This window comes from Sciurus vulgaris (genome assembly GCF_902686455.1).
Source record: "Sciurus vulgaris genome assembly, chromosome: 14".
Taxonomy (NCBI): domain Eukaryota; kingdom Metazoa; phylum Chordata; class Mammalia; order Rodentia; family Sciuridae; genus Sciurus; species Sciurus vulgaris.
This window is the reverse complement of record NC_136475.1, coordinates 29,421,928-29,446,742: the sequence shown is the minus strand read 5'-3', so window position 1 is coordinate 29,446,742 and position 24,815 is coordinate 29,421,928. Positions and strand designations below refer to the sequence as shown.

Sequence of the window (24,815 nt, the reverse complement as noted above, 5' to 3'; positions counted from 1 at the left end):
AGAGCAACTTTATAAACAGACTTGTATGAACACAAGTCCCTACCTCCTCCATCTTTTTAGCTAAAGACCTCAAATTTTCCATCTATAAAATGAGAATCACGCCATCTACTTTGGGGGATATTGTTAAGTCCTTCTCAAATTCCTATCTACAGGATAATCCTAAGGTTTCTATTTTTAAGAAATAGTTTTGTTTTTAACATGGAAATTTTCTTTCTACATTTTTAAAAGGTATTAGAAGGAATGTAGTAAGCATATCCCTTCCCACAATTCCAATCCTATAGTTTCTTAAACATTTAGAGAACATAAAAGTTCTATGTAGGCAGTGTCAAAAAATTTTGATACTTTTCGTGTTTTGCTAACTGCTCAGCATAGGTCTCAACCAGATACGCAGAAGCCTAAAAGCACCGTACCATGCAACCAAAGGCCATGCTTTTTAAAGGGTTAACCAACTCTTCTCAGTGATCCAACCAAACTGAGAGAGGAAAGGAGGGATTAAAACATGGCATGTAAATTCATATAATTCCGAATGAGATCTAGGTTCTCAAAATATTATGAAATCCCGATGGTGTAGACGACTGTCAGGATGCTAAACTTAAGTACATCAGTTCTTCAATTCAGTCAATTTCCAAAATTGATGGTCTTGAAGCAATAGCAGCTTCCTCCCTATATCATTTCCCTTCATCTTCACATCAATAATGTTGTTTACAAATATGCTGTATATTTATTATAAGAATACAAAGGCAAAACCACACTGGAATTCACATCTTCTAACACTTGGTCCAGAGAGGGATTAATTTTCACTACCTGACACTTCCACTTCAGTGACCATATTAATTTAGAATTAAGTTCTAAGTCTCCAAAGGAGATTTTCAAATGTACATATAGAAATGGTTACATAGATTGATTTTTAAGAAACATCCTCCATGTCCATATCCTCTTGTAACTGTTGTACCATTTTTTCTTCCAGCTGCTTTCCTTTGCCTGCAAGAGGGACTCGGATAAGATGGATGTTTTGCTTGACTTCTTTTATATCCTGAACTTTCTGAAGCTCTTTATTTTTCTTCAATCTGTTCATTATAAACTTAGCTTGGCGTTTCTGTTTGATCTCTCCAACTCTCTTCATTGCATCAATAGTTTTATTGCATAGTTCTCGCTGGTTTTTGACAGGTTCATTTCTACGTTTTTCAAATTCGAAAGAATTATCCACTGTAAGTTCTTTACCAGCTGCTTTCCGGAATGCTTTAGTCCACCTGACCTTGCGAGGATTGCGCTTCTTTTTAAAGTTCTTATGACATTTGGATTTACAAAATCTTGCAATCATTGCGGACGAACATCATGCCGAGGGGGTAGATGGGCCCGGAACAGAAATAACACTTCGCGATACCATGTTGAACTCGCGTGGAAACCCACAGGCCAAACAGCGAGCTGGGGAGGAAGTGACGCACTGCGTCACAGGAAGTGATTCTCGTGCCCACTCCCAACCCGGAAAAGGCAAGTGTTTTCAGCTCCAGAAGTTTTTTAATTTGATGCTATCTCATTTATTATTAGTTCGGCATTATTTCCTAAATTTTAGGGATCCTATTGGGAAAGACATTGCCTGTTGCCTATATGTTGGAGTGTTAACCCTACATTTTCTTCTAGGAGTTGCAGTTAGTTTCTAGTCTAATTCCTAAGTCTTTGATCATTTTCAATTTATTTTCGTGCAGGGAGATATAAAGGCCTAGTTTCATTCTTCCACATATGGATAACTAGTTTTCCTAACACGATTTGTCTAAGAGACTGTCTTTTCTCAAATGCATATTTTGGTGCCTTTGTCAAGGATTAGATGACTAAATGTGGGGGTTTGTCTGTTTCTTCTATTTTGTACCATTGGTCTATGTGTCTATTTATGCCAATACTATGCAGGTTTTGTTACTGTAACTCTGTAGCATTATTTGAAGTCAGGTATTGTGATGCCTCCAGCATTGCTTTTTTGGTTTAGGATTGCTTTAGCTACTCTGGGTCTTTGATTCTTCCAAATGAAATTTAGGACTGTTTTTTTCTAGTTCTGTGAAGGATGTCATTGGTATTTTAATGGAGATTGCATTGAATCTGTTTATTTCTTTTGGTAGTATCTCCATTTAAACAAAATTAATACTGTATATCCATGAACACAGGAAGTCCTTCTATCTTCTGAGGTCTTCTTCAATTTCTTTCTTCAATGTTCCATAGTTTTCATTGTTGATGTCTTTCACCTCCTTGGTTAGATTTATTCCTAGGTTTTGTGTTGCTTACTTTTTGTTTGGGGATTTTTTTGTTTTTGCTTTTTGTTGGGGGGGTTGGTTTTTTGAGGCTATTGCAAATGTAATCATTTTCCTGATTTCTTTCTCAGCAGATTCATTGCTGGCATGTAGGAAAGCTACTGATATTTGTATGTTGATTTTGTAACCTGATACTTTACCATATTTTTTTACTTGCTCTAGCAGTCTTTTGATGGAGTTTTTTGGATCTTTTAAATATAGGACCAAATCATCTGCAAACAGTGATAATCTGACTTCTTCCTTTTCCTATTTTTATCCCTTTTATTTCCTTCTCTTGCCTAATTGCTCTAGCTATAATTTCTAGCACTATATTAAATAGGAGTGGTGAGAGTGGACTCCTTTTGACATTTTTAATAATGTCTTCTAAGTAATGGCATCTTTGTCAGAGACTCCATGAACTGCAAGCATACAATGGAACACAAGAGATACAGGAGTCATTAATCTATCAAGTAAACAATAAGGAGTGGTAATTTTGTTCACATACACCATTACATCAGAGTTCATAAAAATTACCAAGAAATCCCAGTCTGTCAAGAAAATGCTGAAAAACTTTGTATCATGTTACAATAAAAGGTATGGAAGCCATTCCTAAGAGAACTCTGTTGGTATCTTTCTGATGAATATTGTATAGTGAAAACCAATATAAAAATGTTTTTATTCAAAATTCATATAACGGTCACTCAATACTAATTATTATATATTGCTTACATTTCAAAAATGCAAAGACCTGAGTTGAATTATTCATTTTGTCAGATTATTTGTGTTTTGCTTGCAAAAAGCATTTAATACGTAACAATTTTTCTTATCAAGTATGCCTACTTTTGCCACTTCCATTCAACATACATTCGGCAGTCCTAGCTTTAAAAATTAGGTAAGAAAAGGAAAAAAGCATATGAATTCAAAGAAAATGGTAAAATTTGTGTTCAAAGATGACATGATCCCATATACAGAAAACCCCAAAAGTAATGCAGGCACACAAGTGCATGCACACAGAGTTAGAACTAATGATGAATTCAGTAAAGTCCCAGGACACAAAATCAACATGCAAAGGTCAGTAAGTAAACTACCAATCCAAAGAAGATTAAAAAAAAAAAAAAAAAAAAACCTATTTATGGTAGCATCAAAAGTAAATAAATACTTAGGAATAAATTTAACATAGAAGATGAAAGATCTGTATCCTAAAAACTATAAAGTGCTAATGAAAGAAACTGATAAAGACACAAATAAATGGAAAGATATCCCATGTTCATGGACTGGAGAATTAATATTGTTAAAATGTCCATACTATATTATTACCCTATATATATATGTATGAAAAAAAAGTTAAAAAATAAAGTATTAAAAAAAAGTCCATACTACTTAAAATAACATTGTCAATGCAATCCCTCTCAAAATTCTAATAGCATCCTTCACAGAAAGAGGAAAAAAATTCTAAAATTCATATGGAACCACAAAGACCACAAACAGCCAAAGCAATTTTGAGAAAGAAAAACATTGAAGGCATCATACTTTCCTGATTTAAAATTGTATTACAAAACTATAGTAATCAAAAACTTGATACTAACATAAAAAACATATACACTGACTAATGAAACTAAAGAGAGAGCCTCAAAATAAACCTAAATATGTATAGTCAACTAATTTTCAACAAGGGCACCAAGAAGACTAAACAAGGAACAGTCTCTTCAATAAAATGGTGCTGAGAAAACTGGATTTACACATAGGCCCTTAATTTATACCACACAAAAAATGAACCCAAAATGGATTTTAATTTAAAAAAAAAAAACTAAATGTAAGACCTGAAGCCATGAAACTACTAGAATAAAACATGGAGAAAAGTTCCCTTAATACCAATCTTTTTCTTCTTCTTCTTATTTTCTTTTTGGCTATCACACCAGAGACTCAGGATACAAAAGTAAAAATAAATGGGACTCAATCAAACTAAGGCACTTCTGCACCATGAAGGAAACAATCAGCAAAATGAAAAGTCAGACTATAAAATGGGAGAAAATATTTGCAAACCACATATCTGACACAGGATTTCCACATACATCCAAAATATATCAAGAACTCACACTACTCAACAGCACAAAAACAATTAACCTGATTAAAAACTGGACAAAGGCTGGACAAAGTGGCACACACCTGTAATCCCAGCTACTTCAAAGTCTGAGACTGGAGGACCACAAGTTCAAGGACAGTCTGCACAAATTAGTGAGAACCTGTCTCAAAATAAAATGAGAGAGCTGGGGTTGTAGCTCAGTGGTGGAGCACTTACTTCACACATGTGAAGCACTGAGTTCAACCCTCAGCACCATATAAAAATAAAATAAATAAAGGTATTGTGTCCATCTATGACTAAAAATATAGTTTTTTAATGAAACAGGAATGCTGCTCAGTGGTGAGCACTTGCCCAGCATGCACAAGGCTCTGAGTTCAATTCCCAGTACCATGCAAAAAAAAGGAGGAAAGAAGGAAAAATAGCCACTGGTATATGAAAAGGTGTTCAACATCACTAATCATCAGGGAAATGCAAATTCAAACCACAATGAGGTATCACCTCATATCTGTTACAATGACTTATCAAAAAAGACAAGAGATAAATGTTGGCAAGAGCATGGGGAAATGGGAACCCCTACATACTGTTGATGAGAAAATGAACTATACAGCTGTGGGAAACAGGTTGGAAGTTTCTAAAGAATTAAAACTAGAACTACCGTATGACCCAGTAATCCAACTCCTGTGTATAAATCTACAGGAAATGAAATCACCATCTCATAAAAATATTTGTTCACTGTAGCAATATCTATAACAGTCAAACTATGAAAACAACCCAAGTATCTGTTAATAGAGTACAGGATGAATGGATAAACTGTGGAATATACTATACAAAACGGAATAATCAGCCTTTAAAAATAAGGTAGTCCTGCAATTTGCCCAATATGAATTAACCTAGAGAACATCAGGCTAAGTGAGATAAAACAGACACAGAAAAATACTGCATGATCTTATATGTGGAATCCATTTAAGTCAAATATAGATAGAAAATAAAACAGTAGTTTCTAGGAACAGACAGTAGGGATGGAAATGGGGAGATGTAGGTCTGAAATAGTTTGGACACGCAGCGAAGCCTTGATCCCCAGAGAGTTGCTGTTGGGCAGTGTTACAACCTTTAAGAGGTGGGGTCTCATAGAATGTCTTGGGACTGGCCTTTGAGATGGACTATAAAACCCAAGTTTTCCTTTCTCTCTTCTGCTTCCTGACCATATGGAAAGTGATTTCCCTCTGCCTCATATTGCCACCATGATATGCTGCAAAAGCAAATGATTATGAACTGGAACCTCTGCAACCATAACCAAAATATACCTTTTCTCTTTGTAAGTTGCTTATCTCAGATATTTATTACAGTCATGGAAAGCTGACTACAAAGTTGCAGATATAAAAGATTAAAAAAAAAAAAAAACTAAAGATCTACTATACAACAATTAATGATTATATTCAGGACTTTAGGTGCTCTTGCCCCAAAAATAAAATTTAAAAAAGGGTAACTATTTGAGATGATGGGGATCTTTATTAGTTTGACTATCAGAACTATTTTATTACCTATCTGTGTAACAAAGTATGTTATCCACCTTGAAGGAGTTCTTAGGGACAAAATGAAGAACACCAGAGGATACTTTAACCTCTGAAACCTAAAGTACAGGAAAGAATAAACACAACCCAACTTCTCATGAGATAAAGTCTCACACTAAAAGCCTATTTACTTCAGTTCCTTTCGCATCCTGGAATATAAAAGTTTCAACAAAAAATTATAAGGCATACTTTAAAAAAAAAGGAAAAAAGAAAACACTTCACAGTTGCAACAAACTGAGCAGGCATTAGAACTAGACTCAAATATGATAAAGATGTTGGAATTCCACAATGGGAAGATAAAAATGTTCTGGAGATGAACTGTGGTATGGTTTTACAATGTAAATGTACTTAGTCACTTAAAAATGATTAAGGTAAATTTTATGTTATGTCTATTTGTCACCAAAAAAAAAAAAAGAAATCAAGGGGCAAGAAATGCAGTATCAAAACATGAAAAGACAGGGAGGAATTATAAATGCATATTGTTAAGTGGGAAAAGTCATTCTGAAAAGGCAACATACTGTACAGTTCTAACTATATGACACTGCATAGATAAAACTATGGAAAAAGTTTCAGTAAGAATATCACGGTTGCCAGCCTGTATAGGGGAAGGAATACAGAAATTAAAAGGCAGAAATTCAAGGTATTCCTAGTGTACTAAAATCATTCTGCATGATATTTTAATAGTATTACTGTGTATAATGCGAAGTCATTATTCATTTGTCAAAACCCACAGAATGTACAACATGGAGAGAACCCTAATACACACTATGGTCTTTAATTAATAAGGGCATGTTAATATTGGCTTACCAATTGTAACAGATATTCTGCAGTAATACACTAAGGGAACAGGTGAGGAAAAAGGGGGTAAATAGTTAATTCTGCACTTTTTGAATTTTTTATAAACATAAAACGCCTTCCCAAAAAGGCATACTATTTTATTAAAAAAGGATAAAACATCTGGACAGAGGACTATTAAGGAAATAAAAGATGTGCACAACGTTATAAACAAACCAAACCTAATAGGTTGGACACAGAGATTGACAGAATAGAATTAAGATTCCAGAAATAAATCTATTTATCTATAGCCAAAGAATGTTCAACAACAGTGCGAAGACCATTCAATGGAGAAACAGTCTCTTCAACAAATAGTGCTAGGTTATCACATGCAAAAGAATGAAGTTGAACTTTCTTCACATCATTTAAAAACTTAACTCAAAATGGATCCAAAGCCTAAATGTAAAAGTAAATATTATAAAAATTTTCATCAATTACCATTTAGGGAAGCCCAACAGTAGGCTTCAAAACAGAGTAGCAGAAAAGGAGACAGGGGTATGAGTGTTTGGTATCTGTGTGGGAGCCAGTGTGTAGAGCAGAACAGGCAAGGATGAGAAAGAATAGGGATGGACAGTTGTCCATGTATGAATACACCACCAGTGTAGCTCTGTATCATGTACAACCACAAAAATGGGAAGTTATAAGATGTATCAGCCCTACCAAAAGTAAGTAAAGCTGGAGGCTATAAAAGAAGGGTCTTTGTGCGAGACTGCCTAATAATAATCACAAGAGTTGAAAATTTGTCCTGAGTTTGGAGTCTGATTTCATAGACCCACAAATCTCCCTAACCTCCTATTACTGATGAACTTGATCTGTTTTTCACTGATAAGATTATGAGTTACTGTCCTCATGGTTTTCAGAGACTAGCTGAATTACTAGTTGTTTTTATACTAATTATTTACAAAAAAGTAGTGCTTTGCTGTCTTTATTGTTGTCTTAGCATGATCCTTGCCCTGTGTATGCCTTGTCCACTCACCTGCCATCTACCACTGTGGACCTCTGGACTGCTCTGATGCTGAATGCCCTTAACTGTCCACACTCCACCTGATAGAGAACAAGGACTTTGGGTTACTTCCTCCAACTTTGCCCACTTTTAGCAGGAAGCAGTTTGGAGTTGTTGTCGTCCCTTTTTCCATAGACATGGAATGTAAAAATTGACAGTGGGAAATCTAACAGTGGTCCACTTTATGCTTTGAATATAACCCTTGCTACTCTGCCACTTCAACTTATTTTTAAATTGGACATTTTCTTTCTCTTCCTCTCTCCCTGATCCTGCCTATTCACTCCTCCTCCCCAATCTCAAGGGCAGAGTTATCTGTCCCTGAGTACATAGCCACCTCAGAATGAAGTAATCCAGACTTTGGGGATGGTACCAGAAGATCTCAGAAATTACATTCTTCCAAACTAACAAGTGAATTGCAACTCTAGACAGAGAACACACCTTTGAGTCACCTCTTTAAAAGCCCCCTTTTCCTGCTGATGGGCAGAATCACAGTCTTTGGAACACAAGTCCCCTGTTTCTCCTTTGCCAGCAAAGCAATAAACCTTCTTCCTTCTTCCTTTTTCTCAAAAAAAAAAAAAAAAAAAAAGGAAGCTATACTCCATGTATGTATATGTCAAAATTCTAGTGTCACCAAGATCGTGGCTCAGTGACAGAGCGCTTGCCTCACATGTATGAGGCACTAGGTTCAATTGTCAGCACCACAATAACTAAAGATTTTATCTACAACTACCAAAAAAAAAAAAAAAAAAGTTTTTTAAAAAAAATTCTAGTGTCATGTTTAGCTAAAAAGAATAAAAAACTTTTTAAATTTTTTAAAAGAATGGGCAAAAGGTCTGAATAGATTATTTTTACCAAGTGGATATACAAATGGCATATGAAAAGATATTCAACATCATTAGCTACAGGGAAATACAAATCAAAACTACAATAAGGTACCACTTCATATGTACTAGTATGGCTATAATCAATAAGTCAGATAACAAGTGCTGGTGAGGGTGTGGAGAAACTAAAACACTTGTATACAGCTAGTAGGAAAATAAAATGGTGCAGCCACTTTGAAAAACAATCTATCAGATCCCAAAAGGTTAAATAAAGAATGACCACCTGTACCAGCAATTCTACTCCTAGATATATACCCAAGAGAAATGAAACCACATGTCCACATAAAAACTTGCACACACATTTACAACAGCATCATATCTAACAGACAAAAAACTGTCCATTAGCTGATGAATGGATGCACAAAATACTTATTCACATATCATTATTCAGTCATAAAAAGGAATGAAATACTAATTCATTCTATGTTGTGGCTGAATCCTGAAAACAATTGTGCTGTGAAAGAAGCTGGACACAAAAAACAAACGTATGATTGTAGAGAAAAATGGAGTCTTGTTTAAGAGTGCTTCCAAAAGGTGAAATCGGGGCAAGGAGTAAACAACTTGCATGAGAAACATAGTGGTCTGGCAGTGCCCCCGTTTAAGGACAGATAAGCTCTCTGTTCGAGAACATTAACAAACTTAAAGACATATGGTTTCTGCTCTCAAGGTCTGCCTCCTGGCCAGATCCAGGTCTGGAGACCAAACGTACTGATGGCACTGAGCCCAGTGGCTCCAGACAATAACTTTATATGTTTATTCCATTGTATTTAAGAGAGATGAGAAGAACTCAAAGGTGACATGACTGCTTTCTTTATGTATGCTGCGAAATGCCCATGATGTCTCTCTGGTGCTGAGTTGGTATGCTACCTGGGATGGTTTTCCTTTTGTGTATATTTTATGTCTTAATAAATATTATCTTTTCCTATACGGCTTGTGGTGGTACATTCAGTGGGCAGACCCATATAAATTATAAGTCTGTGCATGGCAACGGGAAATACATTCCCAGACAATGATTCCATTTATATCAAATACACAGAATACATAAATCTACAGAGACAGAAAACAGAATAATGGTTGCTCAGGAGAATGAATGAATGCTAGGGGATATTAACTAAACCATATAGAATTTCTTTTAGAGGTGAGGAAAACATTCTAAAATTGATTATGATAATAATGATACCTATCTATGAACATGTTGAAAGCCACTGACTTGTGCACGTTAAATTGTGTATATATGAATTATACGTCAATAAAGCTGTTAAAATGTTTTTAAGTAAGACAATTAAGCATGTGACATAATAGGTTAAAAAAATCTCAATAAACATAAGAAAAAGGAAAATATGAAAACTATTGTATTAAAAATGAAAAGCAATAAAATTAAACTTAAATTCAAAAGCTGCTTTCCTTAGGTGAAAAATAAACAAACCCCTACCAAGTCAAATCAAAAGAAAAATAAAACAAAAGTAGAAGTCAGAAATGAAAGTAACTACATAAAATTGAAAAATAAAGAACACTGTGTAGCACTCCATTATAATTAATTAGAAATCCTTCCTAGAAAATCGCAAAGTACCAAAATGAAAGAAAAAGAAAGTATATGTATGTAAACTATAACCCTGAAAGGGTTAGAGGAAAGAGGCATAGTTTCACTGGTGAAAAATTCTCAAAACTAAGGGAAAAATTCATATAAACTTAAACCAATCCAAGACATAGACTAATAACATCCAAGTTCTTTTTATGAAAATGGCATAATACTAACAAGGTAAAAGTTCAGTCTTGCACTCTCTCTCTTCCACGAAATGGTAATCTGCTAGGGTCGCGGGCTAGAGGATAACAGTGAAGAGGGTTAGAGACTGACAGAGGAAACAGATTTCCAAGCGCTGCTTGTAACTCAATTAAAATTGAAGACCAGGCTGCCATGGACACCGTAGGTCTTTTCTCCGGGCACAGATGCCATCTACATGGCTGTCACTGACACTGTTGCCGCCAATGCCGCTGCCACTCCCTGGAGGTCACCTGGAGGTCTTCTCTCTAGATGCAGCTGCAGTAGCAGCCACAGCTACCACTGCTGCCGCTGACCCCCCACCTGCTGGCAACACCACCAACCCAACACAGCTACTGCTGACCCACTGCCTGCTGTCACCCACCCCTGTCACTACCGCTTACACCACCGCCCAGAGGTCCGCTGCAAGGGAGACTCCAGGTTTGATTGCACGCAGTCACTTCCATCTTGAGACACCGGCCGGGGCTGAGGGGTTGGAGTGCCAGCAGGTTTGCTGCCACCGCCATCTTGGGGCACAGCCACCCCTGTGTGGGGACTCCAGCCAGGACCTGGAGGTTCAGTGCCTACAGGTTTGGCTGCGCCTGGGATCTTTCTCCTGGGAGTGCTGTTTCTAGAAGGTTCAGCAACCTTCTAGTTGTTTCTCAGGATTGTTCATTCCTGATGGTCTCTCCATTCCAGCAGCATTGAGATCTTGGGACTGCAATGTGGCTGAACCTAGGCTATCTGAAGGCCAGATTGGTGGGATAGTGAATGGGTCTGCCAGGGCCGGTCTGGGCCAGGCAATCCTGTGAGAATTCAGAGACAGGGCTGAGAAGCTTTTTGAATGCTGACAGAGACAATTATTCAATTTCCATCAAGATTTATCTTATTTTTTTCTTCTCTAACATCTCTCTCCACCATATTTGCAGCAAGGTATTTTTCATGCATCAGTTTGTTGAGGATGGTGATACATGCATGGTGTTTTGTAGTTCTGTTGTGTATGCTTATATTTTTAATGTTTTTTTTTTTCTCTTTCAATGTATTCTTCCTCTCACTTGTCTATTTTCCTGGATCCCCTTTCTACCTCTTCTCCACCTAACAGCAAATCTCTATTGGTTCCTCTTCCACTCTCCCCATGGATTTTTACTTTTAGCATCTCTTTTTCTTCCTCATGAACATCATGTCCTACACTGTTTCTGTTCTCTCTGTCCACCATTTGAAATTGTAAACTCTTTTAGCAAATATTCTTCTTTATATTGTACACAGTGATTGAACTCATCATTTCTATTTAGAGGGCGAAAGCAGTAGATTCCTTGGTGGGAGCTATTTAAGGCTATATATTGTTTACACTGGGTGCTGTTGATATTGGTCTCCCTTTTAAAGGTACTGGAAATCTTTAGGGACAATATAGATCTATAGGTAGAATCTATACTGCCTAGATCCATACAACTAGATGGGAAAACACACAAGCAACATGAAAAAGCAAGGGAACAAAGTACCCCAAACAAAGCAAGATACCCCAATAAGAGAATCCACTGACAACATAGAAAAATGTCTGAGGAATAAACAAAATTGATAAACCTTTAGCCACACTAACAAAGAGAAGACGAGAGAAAACCCAAATCACTAATATTCGGAATGAACAAGGAAATATCATAACAGACAGGATTGAAATACAAAACATAATTAGAAGCTATTTTGAAAATCTATACTCCAACAAAATAGAAAATTTCGAAGACATCAACAGGTTTCTAGAGACATATGAATTGCCTAAACTGAACGAGGAGGACATAAACAATTTAAATAGACCAATTTCAAGTACTGAAATAGAAGAAGTCATCAAAAGCCTACCAACAAAGAAAAGTCCAGGACCAGATGGGTTCTCAGGCGAGTTCTACAAAACCTTTAAAGAAGAGCTCTTTCCAATACTTCTCAAAGTATTCCATAAAATAGAAGAGGAGGGAACCCTCCCAAACTCATTCTATGAAGCCAATATCACACTGATACCTAAACCAGACAGAGACTCATCAAGGAAAGAAAATTTCAGACCAATATCCTTAATGAACATCGACGCAAAAATTCTCAACAAAATTTTAGCAAATTGCATACAAAAACATATTAAAAAGATAGTGCACCATGATCAAGTGGGTTTCATCCCAGGGAGGCAAGGTTGGTTCAACATCAGGAAATCAATAAACATAATTCACCATATTAATAGCCTTAAAGTCAAGAATCACATGATTATTTCAATAGATGCAGAAAAAGCATTTGATAAAATACAGCACCCCTTCATGCTCAAAACACTAGAAAAAATAGGGATAGTGGGAACATTCCTTAACATTGTAAAGGCCATTTATGCTAAGCCCATGGCTAATATCATTCTAAATGGTGAAAAACTGAAAGCATTCTCCCTAAAAACTGGAACAAGGCAGGGATGCCCTCTTTCACCACTTCTATTCAACATCGTTCTTGAGACTCTGGCCAGAGCACTTAGACAAACCAAAGAAATTAAAGGGATACGAATTGGAAAAGAAGAACTCAAACTATCCCTGTTCGCTGATGACATGATTATATATTTAGAGGAACCTGGAAATTCCACCAGAAAACTCTTAGAACTCATAAGTGAATTCAGTAAAGTAGCAGGTTACAAGATCAATGCCCATAAATCCAACGCATTTTTATACATAAGTGATGAATCTTCAGAAAGAGAAATTAGGAAAACTACCCCATTCACAATAGCCTCGAAAAAAATAAAATACTTGGGAATCAATCTCACAAAAGAGGTGAAACACCTCTACAATGAGAACTATACAACACTAAAGAAAGAAATTAAAGAACACCTTAGAAGATGGAAAGATCTCCCATGTTCTTGGATAGGAAGAATTAATATTGTCAAAATGGCCATACTACCTAAAGTGCTATACAAATTCAATGCAATTCCAATTAAAATCCCAATCACGTACCTTACAGAAATAGAGCAAGCAATTATTAAATTCATCTGGAAGAATAAGAAACCCAGAATAGCTAAAGCAATCCTTAGCAGGAAGAGTGAAACAGGGGGTATAGCAATACCAGATCTTCAACTCTACTACAAAGCAATAGTAACAAAAACGGCATGGTATTGATACCAAAATAGAAAGGTAGATCAATGGTACAGAATAGAGGACACGGACACAAACCCAAATAAATACAATTTTCTCATACTAGACAAAGGGGCCAAAAATATGCAATGGAGAAAAGATAGCCTCTTCAACAAATGGTGCTGGGAGAATTGGAAATCCATATGCAACAGAATGAAACTAAACCCATATCTCTCACCATGCACGAAACTAAACTCAAAATCGATTAAGGACCTCGGAATCAGACCAGAGACCCTGCAGATTATAGAAGAAAAAGTAGGTCCAAATCTTCACCTTGTTGGTCTAGGATCAGACTTCCTTAACAGGACTCCCATAGCACAAGAAATAAAAGCTAGAATCAACCACTGGGATAGATTCAAACTAAAAAGCTTTCTCTCAGCAAAGGAAACTATCAGCAATGCAAAGAAAGAGCCTACAGAGTGGGAGAAAATCTTTGCCAATTATACTTCAGATAGAGCACTAATCTCCAGAATCTATAAAGAACTCAAAAAACTCTACTCCAAGAATTCAAATAATCCAGTCGACAAATGGGCTAAGGAAATGAATAGACACTTCACAGAAGAAGATCTACAAGCAATCAACAAACATATGGAAAAATGTTCAACATCTCTAGTAATAAGAGAAATGCAAATCAAAACCACCCTAAGATTCCATCTCACCCTAATTAGAATGGCGATTATCAAGAACATAAGCAACAACAGGTGTTGGTGAGGATGTGGGGAGAAAGGTACACTCATACATTACTGCTGGGGCTGCAAATTAGTGCAGCCACTCTGGAAAGCAGTGTGGAGATTCCTTAGAAAACTTGGAATGGACCCTCCATTTGACCCAGCTATCCCACTCCTTGGCCTATACCCAAAGGACTTAAAATCAGCATACTACAGACATACAGCCACATCAATGTTCATAGCTGCTCAATTCACAATAGCCAGACTGTGGAACCAACCTAGATGCCCTTCAATTGATGAGTGGATAAAGAAACTGTGGTATATATATACAATGGAATATTACTCAGCCATAAAGAATGATAAAATTATGGCATTTGCAGGCAAATGGATGAAATTGGAGAATATCATGCTAAGTGAGATAAGCCAATCTCAAAAAGCCAAAGGACGAATGATATCGCTAATAAGTGGAGGATGACACATAATGGGGGGGAGGGAAGGGTTAGTGTTAGGGTTAGAGTTAGGGTTAGGGAGGGGGGCAAGTATGGAGGAAGGAAGTACTGTATAGAGGGTAAAGAGGGGTGGGAGGGGTGGGGGGAAGGGAAAAAATAACAGAATGAATCAAACAACATTACTCTATGTAAATTTATGATTACACAAATGGTATGCCTTTACGCCATGTACAAACAGAGAAACAACATGTATCCCATTTGTTTACAATAAAAAAAAAAAAGAAATGTCTGAGGAGATTAGAATGTAATAGTTAAACTGATCTGTGAAGTAAAGGATGGTATAAAGAGTGAAACTAAAGAGAAAATATAGGAAGTGAAAGATCATTTCAATAAAGTTAGAAATTCTTAAAAAAAAAAAAAAGCAGAAATCCTCAAATGAAGGAATCAATAAACCAAATTATAAATTCAATGGAAAGCATCACCAACAGACTAGACCATTGGGAAGAAAAGAACCTCAGGCACTGAAGACAAAATAATTAATATTCAAAATAAAGTTGACCATGCAGAGAAGATGGTAAGAATCCATAAACAAAACATCCAAGAATTATGGGATAACATAAAAAGACCAAATTTAAGTTATCGGGATAGATGAAGGTGCAGAGATACAAACCAAAGGAATGCACAGTTTTTTCAATGACATAATATTAGAAAATGTCCCAAACCTAAAGAATAAAATGGAAAATCAAATACAAGAGGCTTACAGGAAAAAGAAGGAAGGGGAAGGGGAAGGGGAAGGGGAAGGGAAGGAAGAAAAAAATTTAAAAAAAGAAGCCAGGACCCCAAATGTACAAAATTACAGCAGACCCACACCAAGACACATTATAATGAAAATTACTAAAATACAGAATAAGAATAAAACTTTAAAGACCATGAGAGAAAAAAGAACATTACATATGGTGGAAACCAATTCAGATCACAACTGATTTCTCAACCCAAACCCTCAAAGCTAGGTGGTCATGGAACAACATATTTCAAGTTCTGAAAGAAAATGGATACCAAGAATTTTATATCCAGCAAAGTTACGTTTCAGATTTGAAAATGAAATAAAAACCTTCCATGATAAATAAAAGTTAAAAGAATTCACAATTAGAAAGCCTGCACTACAGAATATTCTCAACAAAATATTCCAAGAGGATGAAGTGGAAAAAAAAGTGAAAACCAGTAAAGGGAGGAATTATACTAAAGGAATAGTCAATCAAAGGAGAAACTAAATCAAATTAAAAACCAGAAATAAACCAAAATGGCCAGGAATACAAATCATATCTCAATAATAACCTCGAATGTTAATGGCCTAAACTCACTAATCAAGACATAGACTGGCAGACTGGATTAAAAAACAAGACCCAATAATATGCTGTCTCCAAGAGACTCACGTCATAGGCAAAGACATCCACAGACTAAAGGTGAAAGGATGGGAAAAAACATATCATTCATATGGACTGCGTAAACAAGCAGGGGTTTCCATCCTCTTATCAGATAAAGTAAACTTCAAGCCAGTAAATCAAAGGGACAAAGAAGGACATTTCATTCTGCTAAAGAGAATTATATATCAGCAAGTCATATGACTGTAAATATTTATGCCCCAGACAATGAAGCACCTACATACATCAAACAAACACTCTCAATTTCAAGAATCATACCACAACACAATTCTACTCGGTGACTTTAACACACCTCTCTCACTGCTGGACACTTCTTCCAAACAAAAACTAAATAAAGAAACTGTAGAACTAAATAATACAATCAATAATTTAGATTTAATAGATATATACAGAATATTTCTTCCATCAACAAGTGAAAACATGGGCTGGGGAGATAGCTCAGTTGATAGAGTGCTTGCCTTGCAAGCACAAGGCCCTGGGTTCAATCCCCAGCACGGCGGGGAAAAAAAAAAAAAAAAACAAGCAAAAACACTTTTTTCCTAGCAGTACATGAATCCTTCTCTAAGAGAGACCACGTCTTGTGCCGCAAAGCAACTCTTAGTAAATACAACAAAATGGAGATAATACCCTGCATTCTATCAGATCCATTTAATGGACTGAAATTAGAAATCAACGATAAATAAAAAATAGAAGCTACTCTAATACATGGAGACTAAATAATATACTACTGAATAATAAATGGATAGTAGAAGAAATTAAGGATGAAATTAAAAAAAAATTAGAGGTAAATGAGAATACTGATACAACATACCAAAATCTCTGGGACACTAGGAAAGCAGAACTAAGAAGAAAGTTTATTGCATTTTGCATTGAGCTCATTTATTAAAAGAATTAAAAAGACAACAAATAAATGACCTAACATTACATCTCAAAACACTAAAAAAGGAAGAACAAATAAGCATCAAAAACAGAAGATAGGAAATAATTAAAATCAGCACTAAAATCAGTGAAATTGAAACAACTGAAAACAGTGACATAACAAAAAGTTGGTAGTTTGAAAACTGATAAACCCCTAGTCACACTAACAAAGAGAAAAAAAGAGAAAACCCAAATTACTAAAATACATGATGAAAAAGGAAATATCACAATGGACACAATTGAAATACAGAAGATAATAAGAAACTATTTTGAAAATTTATACTCCAATAAAATAGAAAATACTGGAGACATCAACCAATTTCTAGAAACATATGACCTACCCAAACTGAATCAGGAGATAATACACGATTTAAACAGAACAATTTCAAGTAATGAAATAGAAAACAACATCAAAAGCCTACTAATTAAAAAAAGCCCAGGACCAGATGGATTCTCAGCCGAGTTCTACAAGACCTTCAAAGAAGAATTAACACCAATACTCCTCAAATTATTCCATGAAACAGAAAAGGAAGGAACCCTTCCAAACTCATTCTATGTGGCTAACATCACCCTGATACCAAAACAAGACGACGACACATCAAGGTAAGAAAACTTCAGACAATATCCCTGATGAGCACAGAGGCAAAAAGTCTCAATAAAATTCTGGCAAATAGCATACAAAAACATATTAAAAAGATAGGGCACCGTGATCAGGTGGGGTTCATCCCAGGGATGCAGGGTTGGTTAAACACACAGAAATCAATGAATGGAATTCATCATATCAACAGACTTAAAAATAAGAATCATATGATCATCTCAATAGATGCAGAAAAAGCATTTGAGAAAATACAGCACCTCTTCATGTTCAAAACACTAGAAAAACTAGGAAGAGTAGGAATATACCTCAACATCATAAAAGCGATATATGCTAAACCAAAGGCCAACATCATTCTAAATGGAGAAAAACTGAAAGCATTCCTTCTAAAAACAGGAACAAGACAAGGATATCCTCTTTCACTTTTATTCAACACTGTCCTTGAAACTCTAGCCAGAGCAATTAGAAAAAAAAAAAATTAAAGGTATACAAATAGGTAAAGAAGAACTCAAACTATCACTATTTGTGGATGGCATGATTCTATATTTAGAAGATCCAAAAAATACCACCAAAAAGCTTCTAGAACTAATAAATGAATTCAGCAAAGTAACAGTATATAAAATCAATACCCATAAATCAAATGCATTCCTATACATCAGTAATAAATCCACTGAAAGAGAAATTAAGAACTACCCCATTCACAGTAGCCTCCAAAAAAAATAAAATACTTGGGAGTCAATCTAACAAAAGAGGTAAAACCTCTACAATGAAAACTACAGAACGCTAAAGAAAGAAAGAAACTGAAGAAGACCTTAGAAGATGGAAAGACCTCCCATGCTCCCAGATAGGCAGAATTAATATTGTCAAAATGGCCATACTACCAAAAGCATTACACAAATTAATGCAATTCCTATTAAAATCCCAATGATTTCTTCATAGAACTAGAAAAAGCAATCATAAAATTCATTTGGAAAAATAAAAGACCCAGAATAGCCAAAGCAATCCTTAGCAAGAAAAGTGAAGCAGGAGACATCACAATACCATACCCTCAAACTATACTACAGAGCTATAGTAATAAATACAGCATGGTATTGGCACCCAAACAGACACACAGACCAATGGTACAGAATAGAAGCCAGAGAGACAAACCCACATAAATACAGTTATCTCACACTGGACAAATGTGCCAATAACATTCACTGGAGAAAAGACAGAATATTCAACAAATGGTGCTAGGAAAAATGGAAAGCCACATGTAACAAAATGAAATTAAACCTTTATCTTTCACTCTGCACAAAACTCAAAGTGTGTCAAAGACTTAGGAACTAGAACAGAGAACCTCTGCCAAATAGAAGAAAAATCAATAAATAGTACGGATTCAAACTAAAAAGCTTTTTCTCAGCAAAAGGATCAATAATGTGAATAATCCAATCAATAAATGGGTTAAGGATCTGAAAAGACACTTTGCAGAAGACAACCAATCAACAAATATATGAAAAAGTTCAACATACGTGCTATTAGAGAAATGCAAATCAAAACTACTCTAAGATTTCATCTTACTCCAATTAGAATGGCAATTATGAAGAATACAAGCAACATTAAGGGTTGGCGAGGATGTGGGGAAAAAGGTACACTCGTACATTGTTGGTGGGAATGCAGATTGGTACAATCATTTGAAAAGGAGTATGGAGACTCCTCAGAAAATTTGGAATTGAACCACCATTTGACCCAGCTATCCCACTCCTCAGTTTATACTCAAAGGACTTAAAATGAACATACTACAGTGATGCAGCCACATCAATATTTATAGCAACTCAACTCACAAGAGCTGAACTATGGAATTAACCTAGGTGGTGTCCCTGAACAGAAGAATGGATAAAGAAAATGTGGTGTGTGTATGTTAGACTATTACTCAGATTTAAAGAAGAATGAAATTATGGCATTTGCTAGCAAATGGATGGAGTTGGAGAATATCATGCTAAGTAAAATAAGCCAAACCCAAAAAACCAAAGGCCTAATGTTTTCTCTGATATGTGGATGCTTTTTCACAATAAGGTGAGGGGGAGGCACTAGGGAAGAAGACAATCACTTTAGATTAAGAAGAGGGGAGTGAAGGGAGGGGAAGGGGTATGGGGGTAGGGAGGATAGTAGGGTGAAACAGACATTATTACCTCATGTGCATATATGACAGTGTGACTAAGGTGATCCTATAATATGTACAATGGGGAAAATGAGAGGTTGTACTCCATTTATGTATGATTTATCAAAATGCATAAATGCATTCTACTATCATGTATAACTAATTAGAACAAATAAAAATTTAATTAAAAAATATACACTTACAAGCTTAAAAAAAGAAAGTGAAGACTAATAACATCTAGTGACACAGTCCACAAAAAATTATGTTCGCCAACATGGCCCAAAAATTTAGGTTTAACAATTACAAGGGGAGGTAGTATTTGAAATGATCCTTGCTGAATGGTTTGCAGGACCCGCATGAAAACAAAAACAGCAAAGGTTCTGAATTCCTCCCTTCCCTTATCTCTTAAAAAGACTTCAACTGGCCAGCTGCGGCAAAGAGCTTGCCTAGCATGTAGCATGAGCAAAGGCCTGAGTTTGATCCTTGGCAGTGCAAAATAAAAATTGAAAATTCATAGCTCATAAATTTCTAGCAAGGAACACTGAACCTTTATTCCTTTAAACACTTTCCAACTTATGCCAATAAGTTTTCATGTCAGTGAACTAAAGGAAAAACTAGCTTAATACTCATTGCATCACCTTAACGCTACCTTTAATACAGAAAACCATCTACACCTTCATGTATTTTCTAAGGTAAATAATAACTCATTTCTCTAAAAAACAAAAACAAACTAACAAAAAGCCCTTGTGGGGGTGGGGAACACTGGACTCTAAGAAGCAAGGTTTTTCTATTACACATAGGTAAGTCACTGTTTCAATTTTCTGACAGTGTCTGCACTAAGAGTTAAAGTGGAATTCCTACTGCAGGCCTGAAGGTATAAATTTAAATACTCATCATTATTCAAACAAGAAGTCATAAAACATGGGCTGGGTATGTAGCTCAGTTGGCAGAGTGCTTGCCTTACAAGCACAAGGCCCTGGGATCAATACTCAGCACCGCAAAAAACTAAATAAATAAATAAAAATCATAAAACAAAATAAGCATTCAAAAGTAAGGTTTCAATTATGGTCTAAGTGTAGATGACTTACAACTTAAAAATCTCTAGTCAGATCCTCTCCTCTAATCTTCAAAACTAAATTCATAATCTTAGCACTCACCTAATCAATTTCATTACCTTCCCCATGGCTACTACCCCACCATAAACTTGGCCGTATCTCAATATCAGCACAAGCATTCACTCAATAACCTAACACATGGACACTTTACATGTCATGTCCAATATACTATTAAGTGTGATGATCTTGTCTTAAAAGTATCTCTTGAATCTGTCCACTTTTTCCCTATATCCACCAATACTTCCCTATTGCAAAATATCATCTTTTGCCTGGCAATTCTGCAGTGGCCGCCTAATTAGTGCCCCTTATCTATTACTGCTGTTCCCTATGCCACACTGCTATCACTCTGCTGCAGTGATCTTTCTGAAGCACAAATCTTATGCACCCCTTTGTTTAAAACATTTTCACTGACTTCCCAAAGCTCCAAGGATAAAGCTCCTAAATCCCTGGCAGTCTGTACTCAAACCACATTGGCCTTTAGTTCCTTGAAAATGCCAGGCTTGGAGCTGGGGATATGGCTCAGTGGTAGAGCGCTCACCTAGAATATGAGAGTCACTGGGTTTGATCCTCAGCAACACATAAAAATAAATTAAAATAAAGACATTGTGCCCATCTACAACTAAAAATATATTTAAAAATAAAGAAGAAAATGCCAGGCTTACTCTAAATATTATCTTTCCTCATGCTTTTTCCTCAACTAGAAGTCTCTTTCTTGCCTTCTGCCTACTTAACCTTAGTCTGTCTTCTGATATCAGTTTTACCATTATCTTCTCAAGGAATTTGCCCACCTTCAGTGACAAGGTCAGGTCACCTTACTACACACTAAAACAATTACTTTCATAGTACTTCAGCACCACATCAGTTTTACTTTTATGTCATATGTCATCATCTGAACTTTATCTGCCTCCCTCTAGACTCTAAACGCTAGGAAGGCAGGAACCAATAATGTTTGTGTTCATCAAGGTTTCCTTAGCATCCAGCAATGTGTGGAACATGATGAATACTTAATATTTGCTCAATGAATTACATACCCCCTGGGATGTTTATCAGGCAAAACAACATCTGCTCTTTACTGATCACCAGTCTACCACATCTCTGTGATAATGGAACTGTTCTCTCTATATATATCTGCTTGTCCAATGTTAGTCACTAGCCAAGCCTGGCTAAAGAGCACTTGAAAAGTGATTAAAACAATGAAGACACTCAATTTCTAATTTTATACCCCACCCCCAATTTCATGCAGAGGATCAAACCCAGGGTCTTGCACATACTAGGCAAGCACTCTACCAGTGAGCTACGCCTCCCAACCCCTCTAACTTTATTCTTAACTAAGATATAAAAAGTCACACATGGCTAGCGGTTCCTTTGAACAACACAGGACTTGCTTCTTGTAAAGCAATAAATTTAAATGCATCATTACTTTCAAAATTATCTTTGCCGACCAACCACAAAAAGCTCTTTATCCATTCTGAATTACATTGTGTTTGAGGCTGTATCACAAGTCTCTTGCATTCTAAGTTCCTCCCAAAAGCTGGGAACACATTTATTAATACAAAGGAGGGTCCAGAGAAGAGCAGTCTGCAGGAAGCCTGGCAAGACCAACTGATCACGCAGCGGACATATTCAGTCTATTTCTTTAAGGGGACTCCTGTACTTCAATTAAACTAATCTGCTAATTGTCTCCTCAACAAGTTATTCCCTGGGCAGCCACTCTCTCCCCAGTCTTACACCGCCCTTTCCCTTTCCCTGAGGGCACAAAAAGCCCCACCTGCTCTCAAAAGCGTCTAACTATACCACTCTGGGAATACTGGCTCCCCGAACATCTGTCCTAGTTTAAAAGACCCGAGATCCAACCAGAGGGAGGAAACTGAAGAAAAAACCGGGGACCTGCAGTAGTCTGACAGCACCTGGGCTGGAGTCGGGGCCCGGAAGGCGAGCAGGCTCCCACAAGCCTTGGAGGCGCGCTTTTTATCTGTCAGGCACCGTGACAAGCCGCGCGAGGGCAGCGCGCTCTCAGGGGCCCGGGTCCCCGCGGCCCTTCGGCCGCCCCACAACCCACGGCGGCCGCCTCACCTCGGAAGAGGTACTGTCGCTCTGTGAGTAGCGCTGCCTCGGTGGCGGTGGCGGTGGCGGAAAAGTCACGCCGGGGCGCGCCTGCAGCCAAGCCTTGGCCTCCTCGTCTTCCTCGTCGTCCGTACTCTCCAGTGGCTGGAACTCGTAGGTCAGGCCGGAGTCTAACTCCGGCTCCCGCTCCCGCTCGGGCTCCCGCTCGGGCTCCCGCTCGGGTTCCAGCTCGGGCTCCAGCTCGGGCTCCCGCTCCGGCTCGGGCTCCGCCTCCTCCACCACTACGGTCTCTTCGGAGTTCGCGGCCCTATCCGTCTCCGCCGCGGTCGCCACCGCCACCGCCGCCGCTGCCGCCGCAGCCGCCGCCGCCGCCTCCTCCGCCTCCTCCTCCTCCTCCAGCTCGCCGGGCCACGGTAGATCTTCAGGCTCCATGTTAGCTTCTCGCTCCGGACGGCTGAGGAGGAGGGGGGGGAGGGGAGGGGAGGGGAAGAGGGCTTACTGGCGGTTGTGGCCCTGCGCAGGCGCAAATACCGCCACCGCCTCCCGCTGGGCGGGGCTGGGAGGGAGGGCGCGCGTTGCTAAGGACGCCCCGCCGGGCTGGCGGGAAGGCCCCAGGTGGGGGGAATCGCGAGAGGCGACAACACCGCTTCGCCCCGTCATCGGCTGGGACCTTGCTCATAGTACTGTAAGCTCACAATAAACCCGTACTGGGCTCCTCTTGGGGCGCGGAGGGCCCCACACAGAGAATTTAGCCTCGATTTTTGACCCTGCACGGAGGAGAGGTCAGATCCTAGAATAAACCCAAGATAACCACACTTGCAAATTATAGATTTTTTAAAGTTTAGTACCATTGTAACAGGCTGTATAGGGGTTGCTTGAAACCTAACGTGGAGAGGAGAAGGGTTAAGAAAAGAATAGGGTGCTGGCATCGGGAAGATCGGAGTTAGAATCCTGATATGACCACTTAGAGTGGTGTGGCTCTAAGTATCTACAAAATGAGGATAATGGGATGATTGTGCTAATTAAAGGAACTAACCAAAGTAGAGATGGGAGAGGGGGAGGGGAGGGAACATAATACCTAGTGTCAGACAATATTATTACCAGATCAGCAATGATGAAAATTGAAGATTGATGACCTATGGCCTGATTTTGTCTCCCCTTGACTGAAAAGGGGATAGGATAGAACTGAGAAATTTATGGCATCTGAAAACTGGTCTGATACTAATAAGTAAGCCTCAGTGTTAGTAGGAGCTGACCTGGCATTCTTTTATTGAGTACAAATAAGCTCACACCACGCTGTCTTAATCTGTTTTCTGTTGCTAGTAACACAATACCACTGGGTATGTCTTAAATAAGGAGGTTTTTGGGGGGCTCACATTTCTGAAGGTCCAAAGCTGAAGGACAGCATCTGGTGATGTCCTGAGGCAGGGAATCACACAGCAAGAGGCATGTGTGTGTATATATTCTCTGTCTCTCTCTCCTGTTATAAAGCCACCAGTATTCAATAATGGAGATTTCACCCTGATGACATTATCTAATCCTGGTCACCTCCTAAAAGCCCCTCCTCTAAACACCATATTCAGATTGTTTCCACTCTCTTAATATCTCACAATGGTGGTTAAACTCCAACATGCATTTCAAAGGGAACAAATCATATTCGAACCATAATAAACACCAATATCATGCAAGGTCATTCTGTGACTGTGGTGAAGTGAGACAAAAAGCAAGACCACTACATAATCTCATTTAAGCACAGACAAAAACAATGTTGATATGCAACAAACATACCAAACATCCTTCTTCTCTTTCATCTCATTTGAGCATTTTACTAATTAATAGCTCTAGCATCACTATATTCTCCTAGGTAAGATTCA

The 24,815-nt window shown here is 37.6% G+C and overlaps 1 protein-coding gene and 1 pseudogene across 8 annotated transcripts in view; both read right to left on the bottom strand.

The window, feature by feature from the left end:
- ALMS1 (ALMS1 centrosome and basal body associated protein) overlaps positions 1-23,394 on the bottom strand; it is a 229,577-nt gene extending 206,183 nt beyond the window's left edge. For all 7 annotated transcript variants that reach the window (XM_079111389.1, XM_079111393.1, XM_079111391.1 and 4 more), the window contains exon 1: positions 22,951-23,394. In XM_079111389.1, coding sequence (XP_078967515.1) covers positions 22,951-23,373 — 423 coding nt within the window. In that variant the 5' untranslated portion in view covers positions 23,374-23,394. The remainder of the gene's footprint in view (positions 1-22,950) is intronic.
- Positions 908-6,081, bottom strand: LOC306644493 (putative ribosome biogenesis protein RLP24; annotated as a pseudogene). The gene is made up of 2 exons: positions 6,065-6,081; positions 908-1,425 (listed from the first exon to the last, which is right to left on the bottom strand). The product of its transcript is annotated as a putative ribosome biogenesis protein RLP24 (transcript).
- Positions 23,395-24,815: the final 1,421 nt, after the last annotated feature.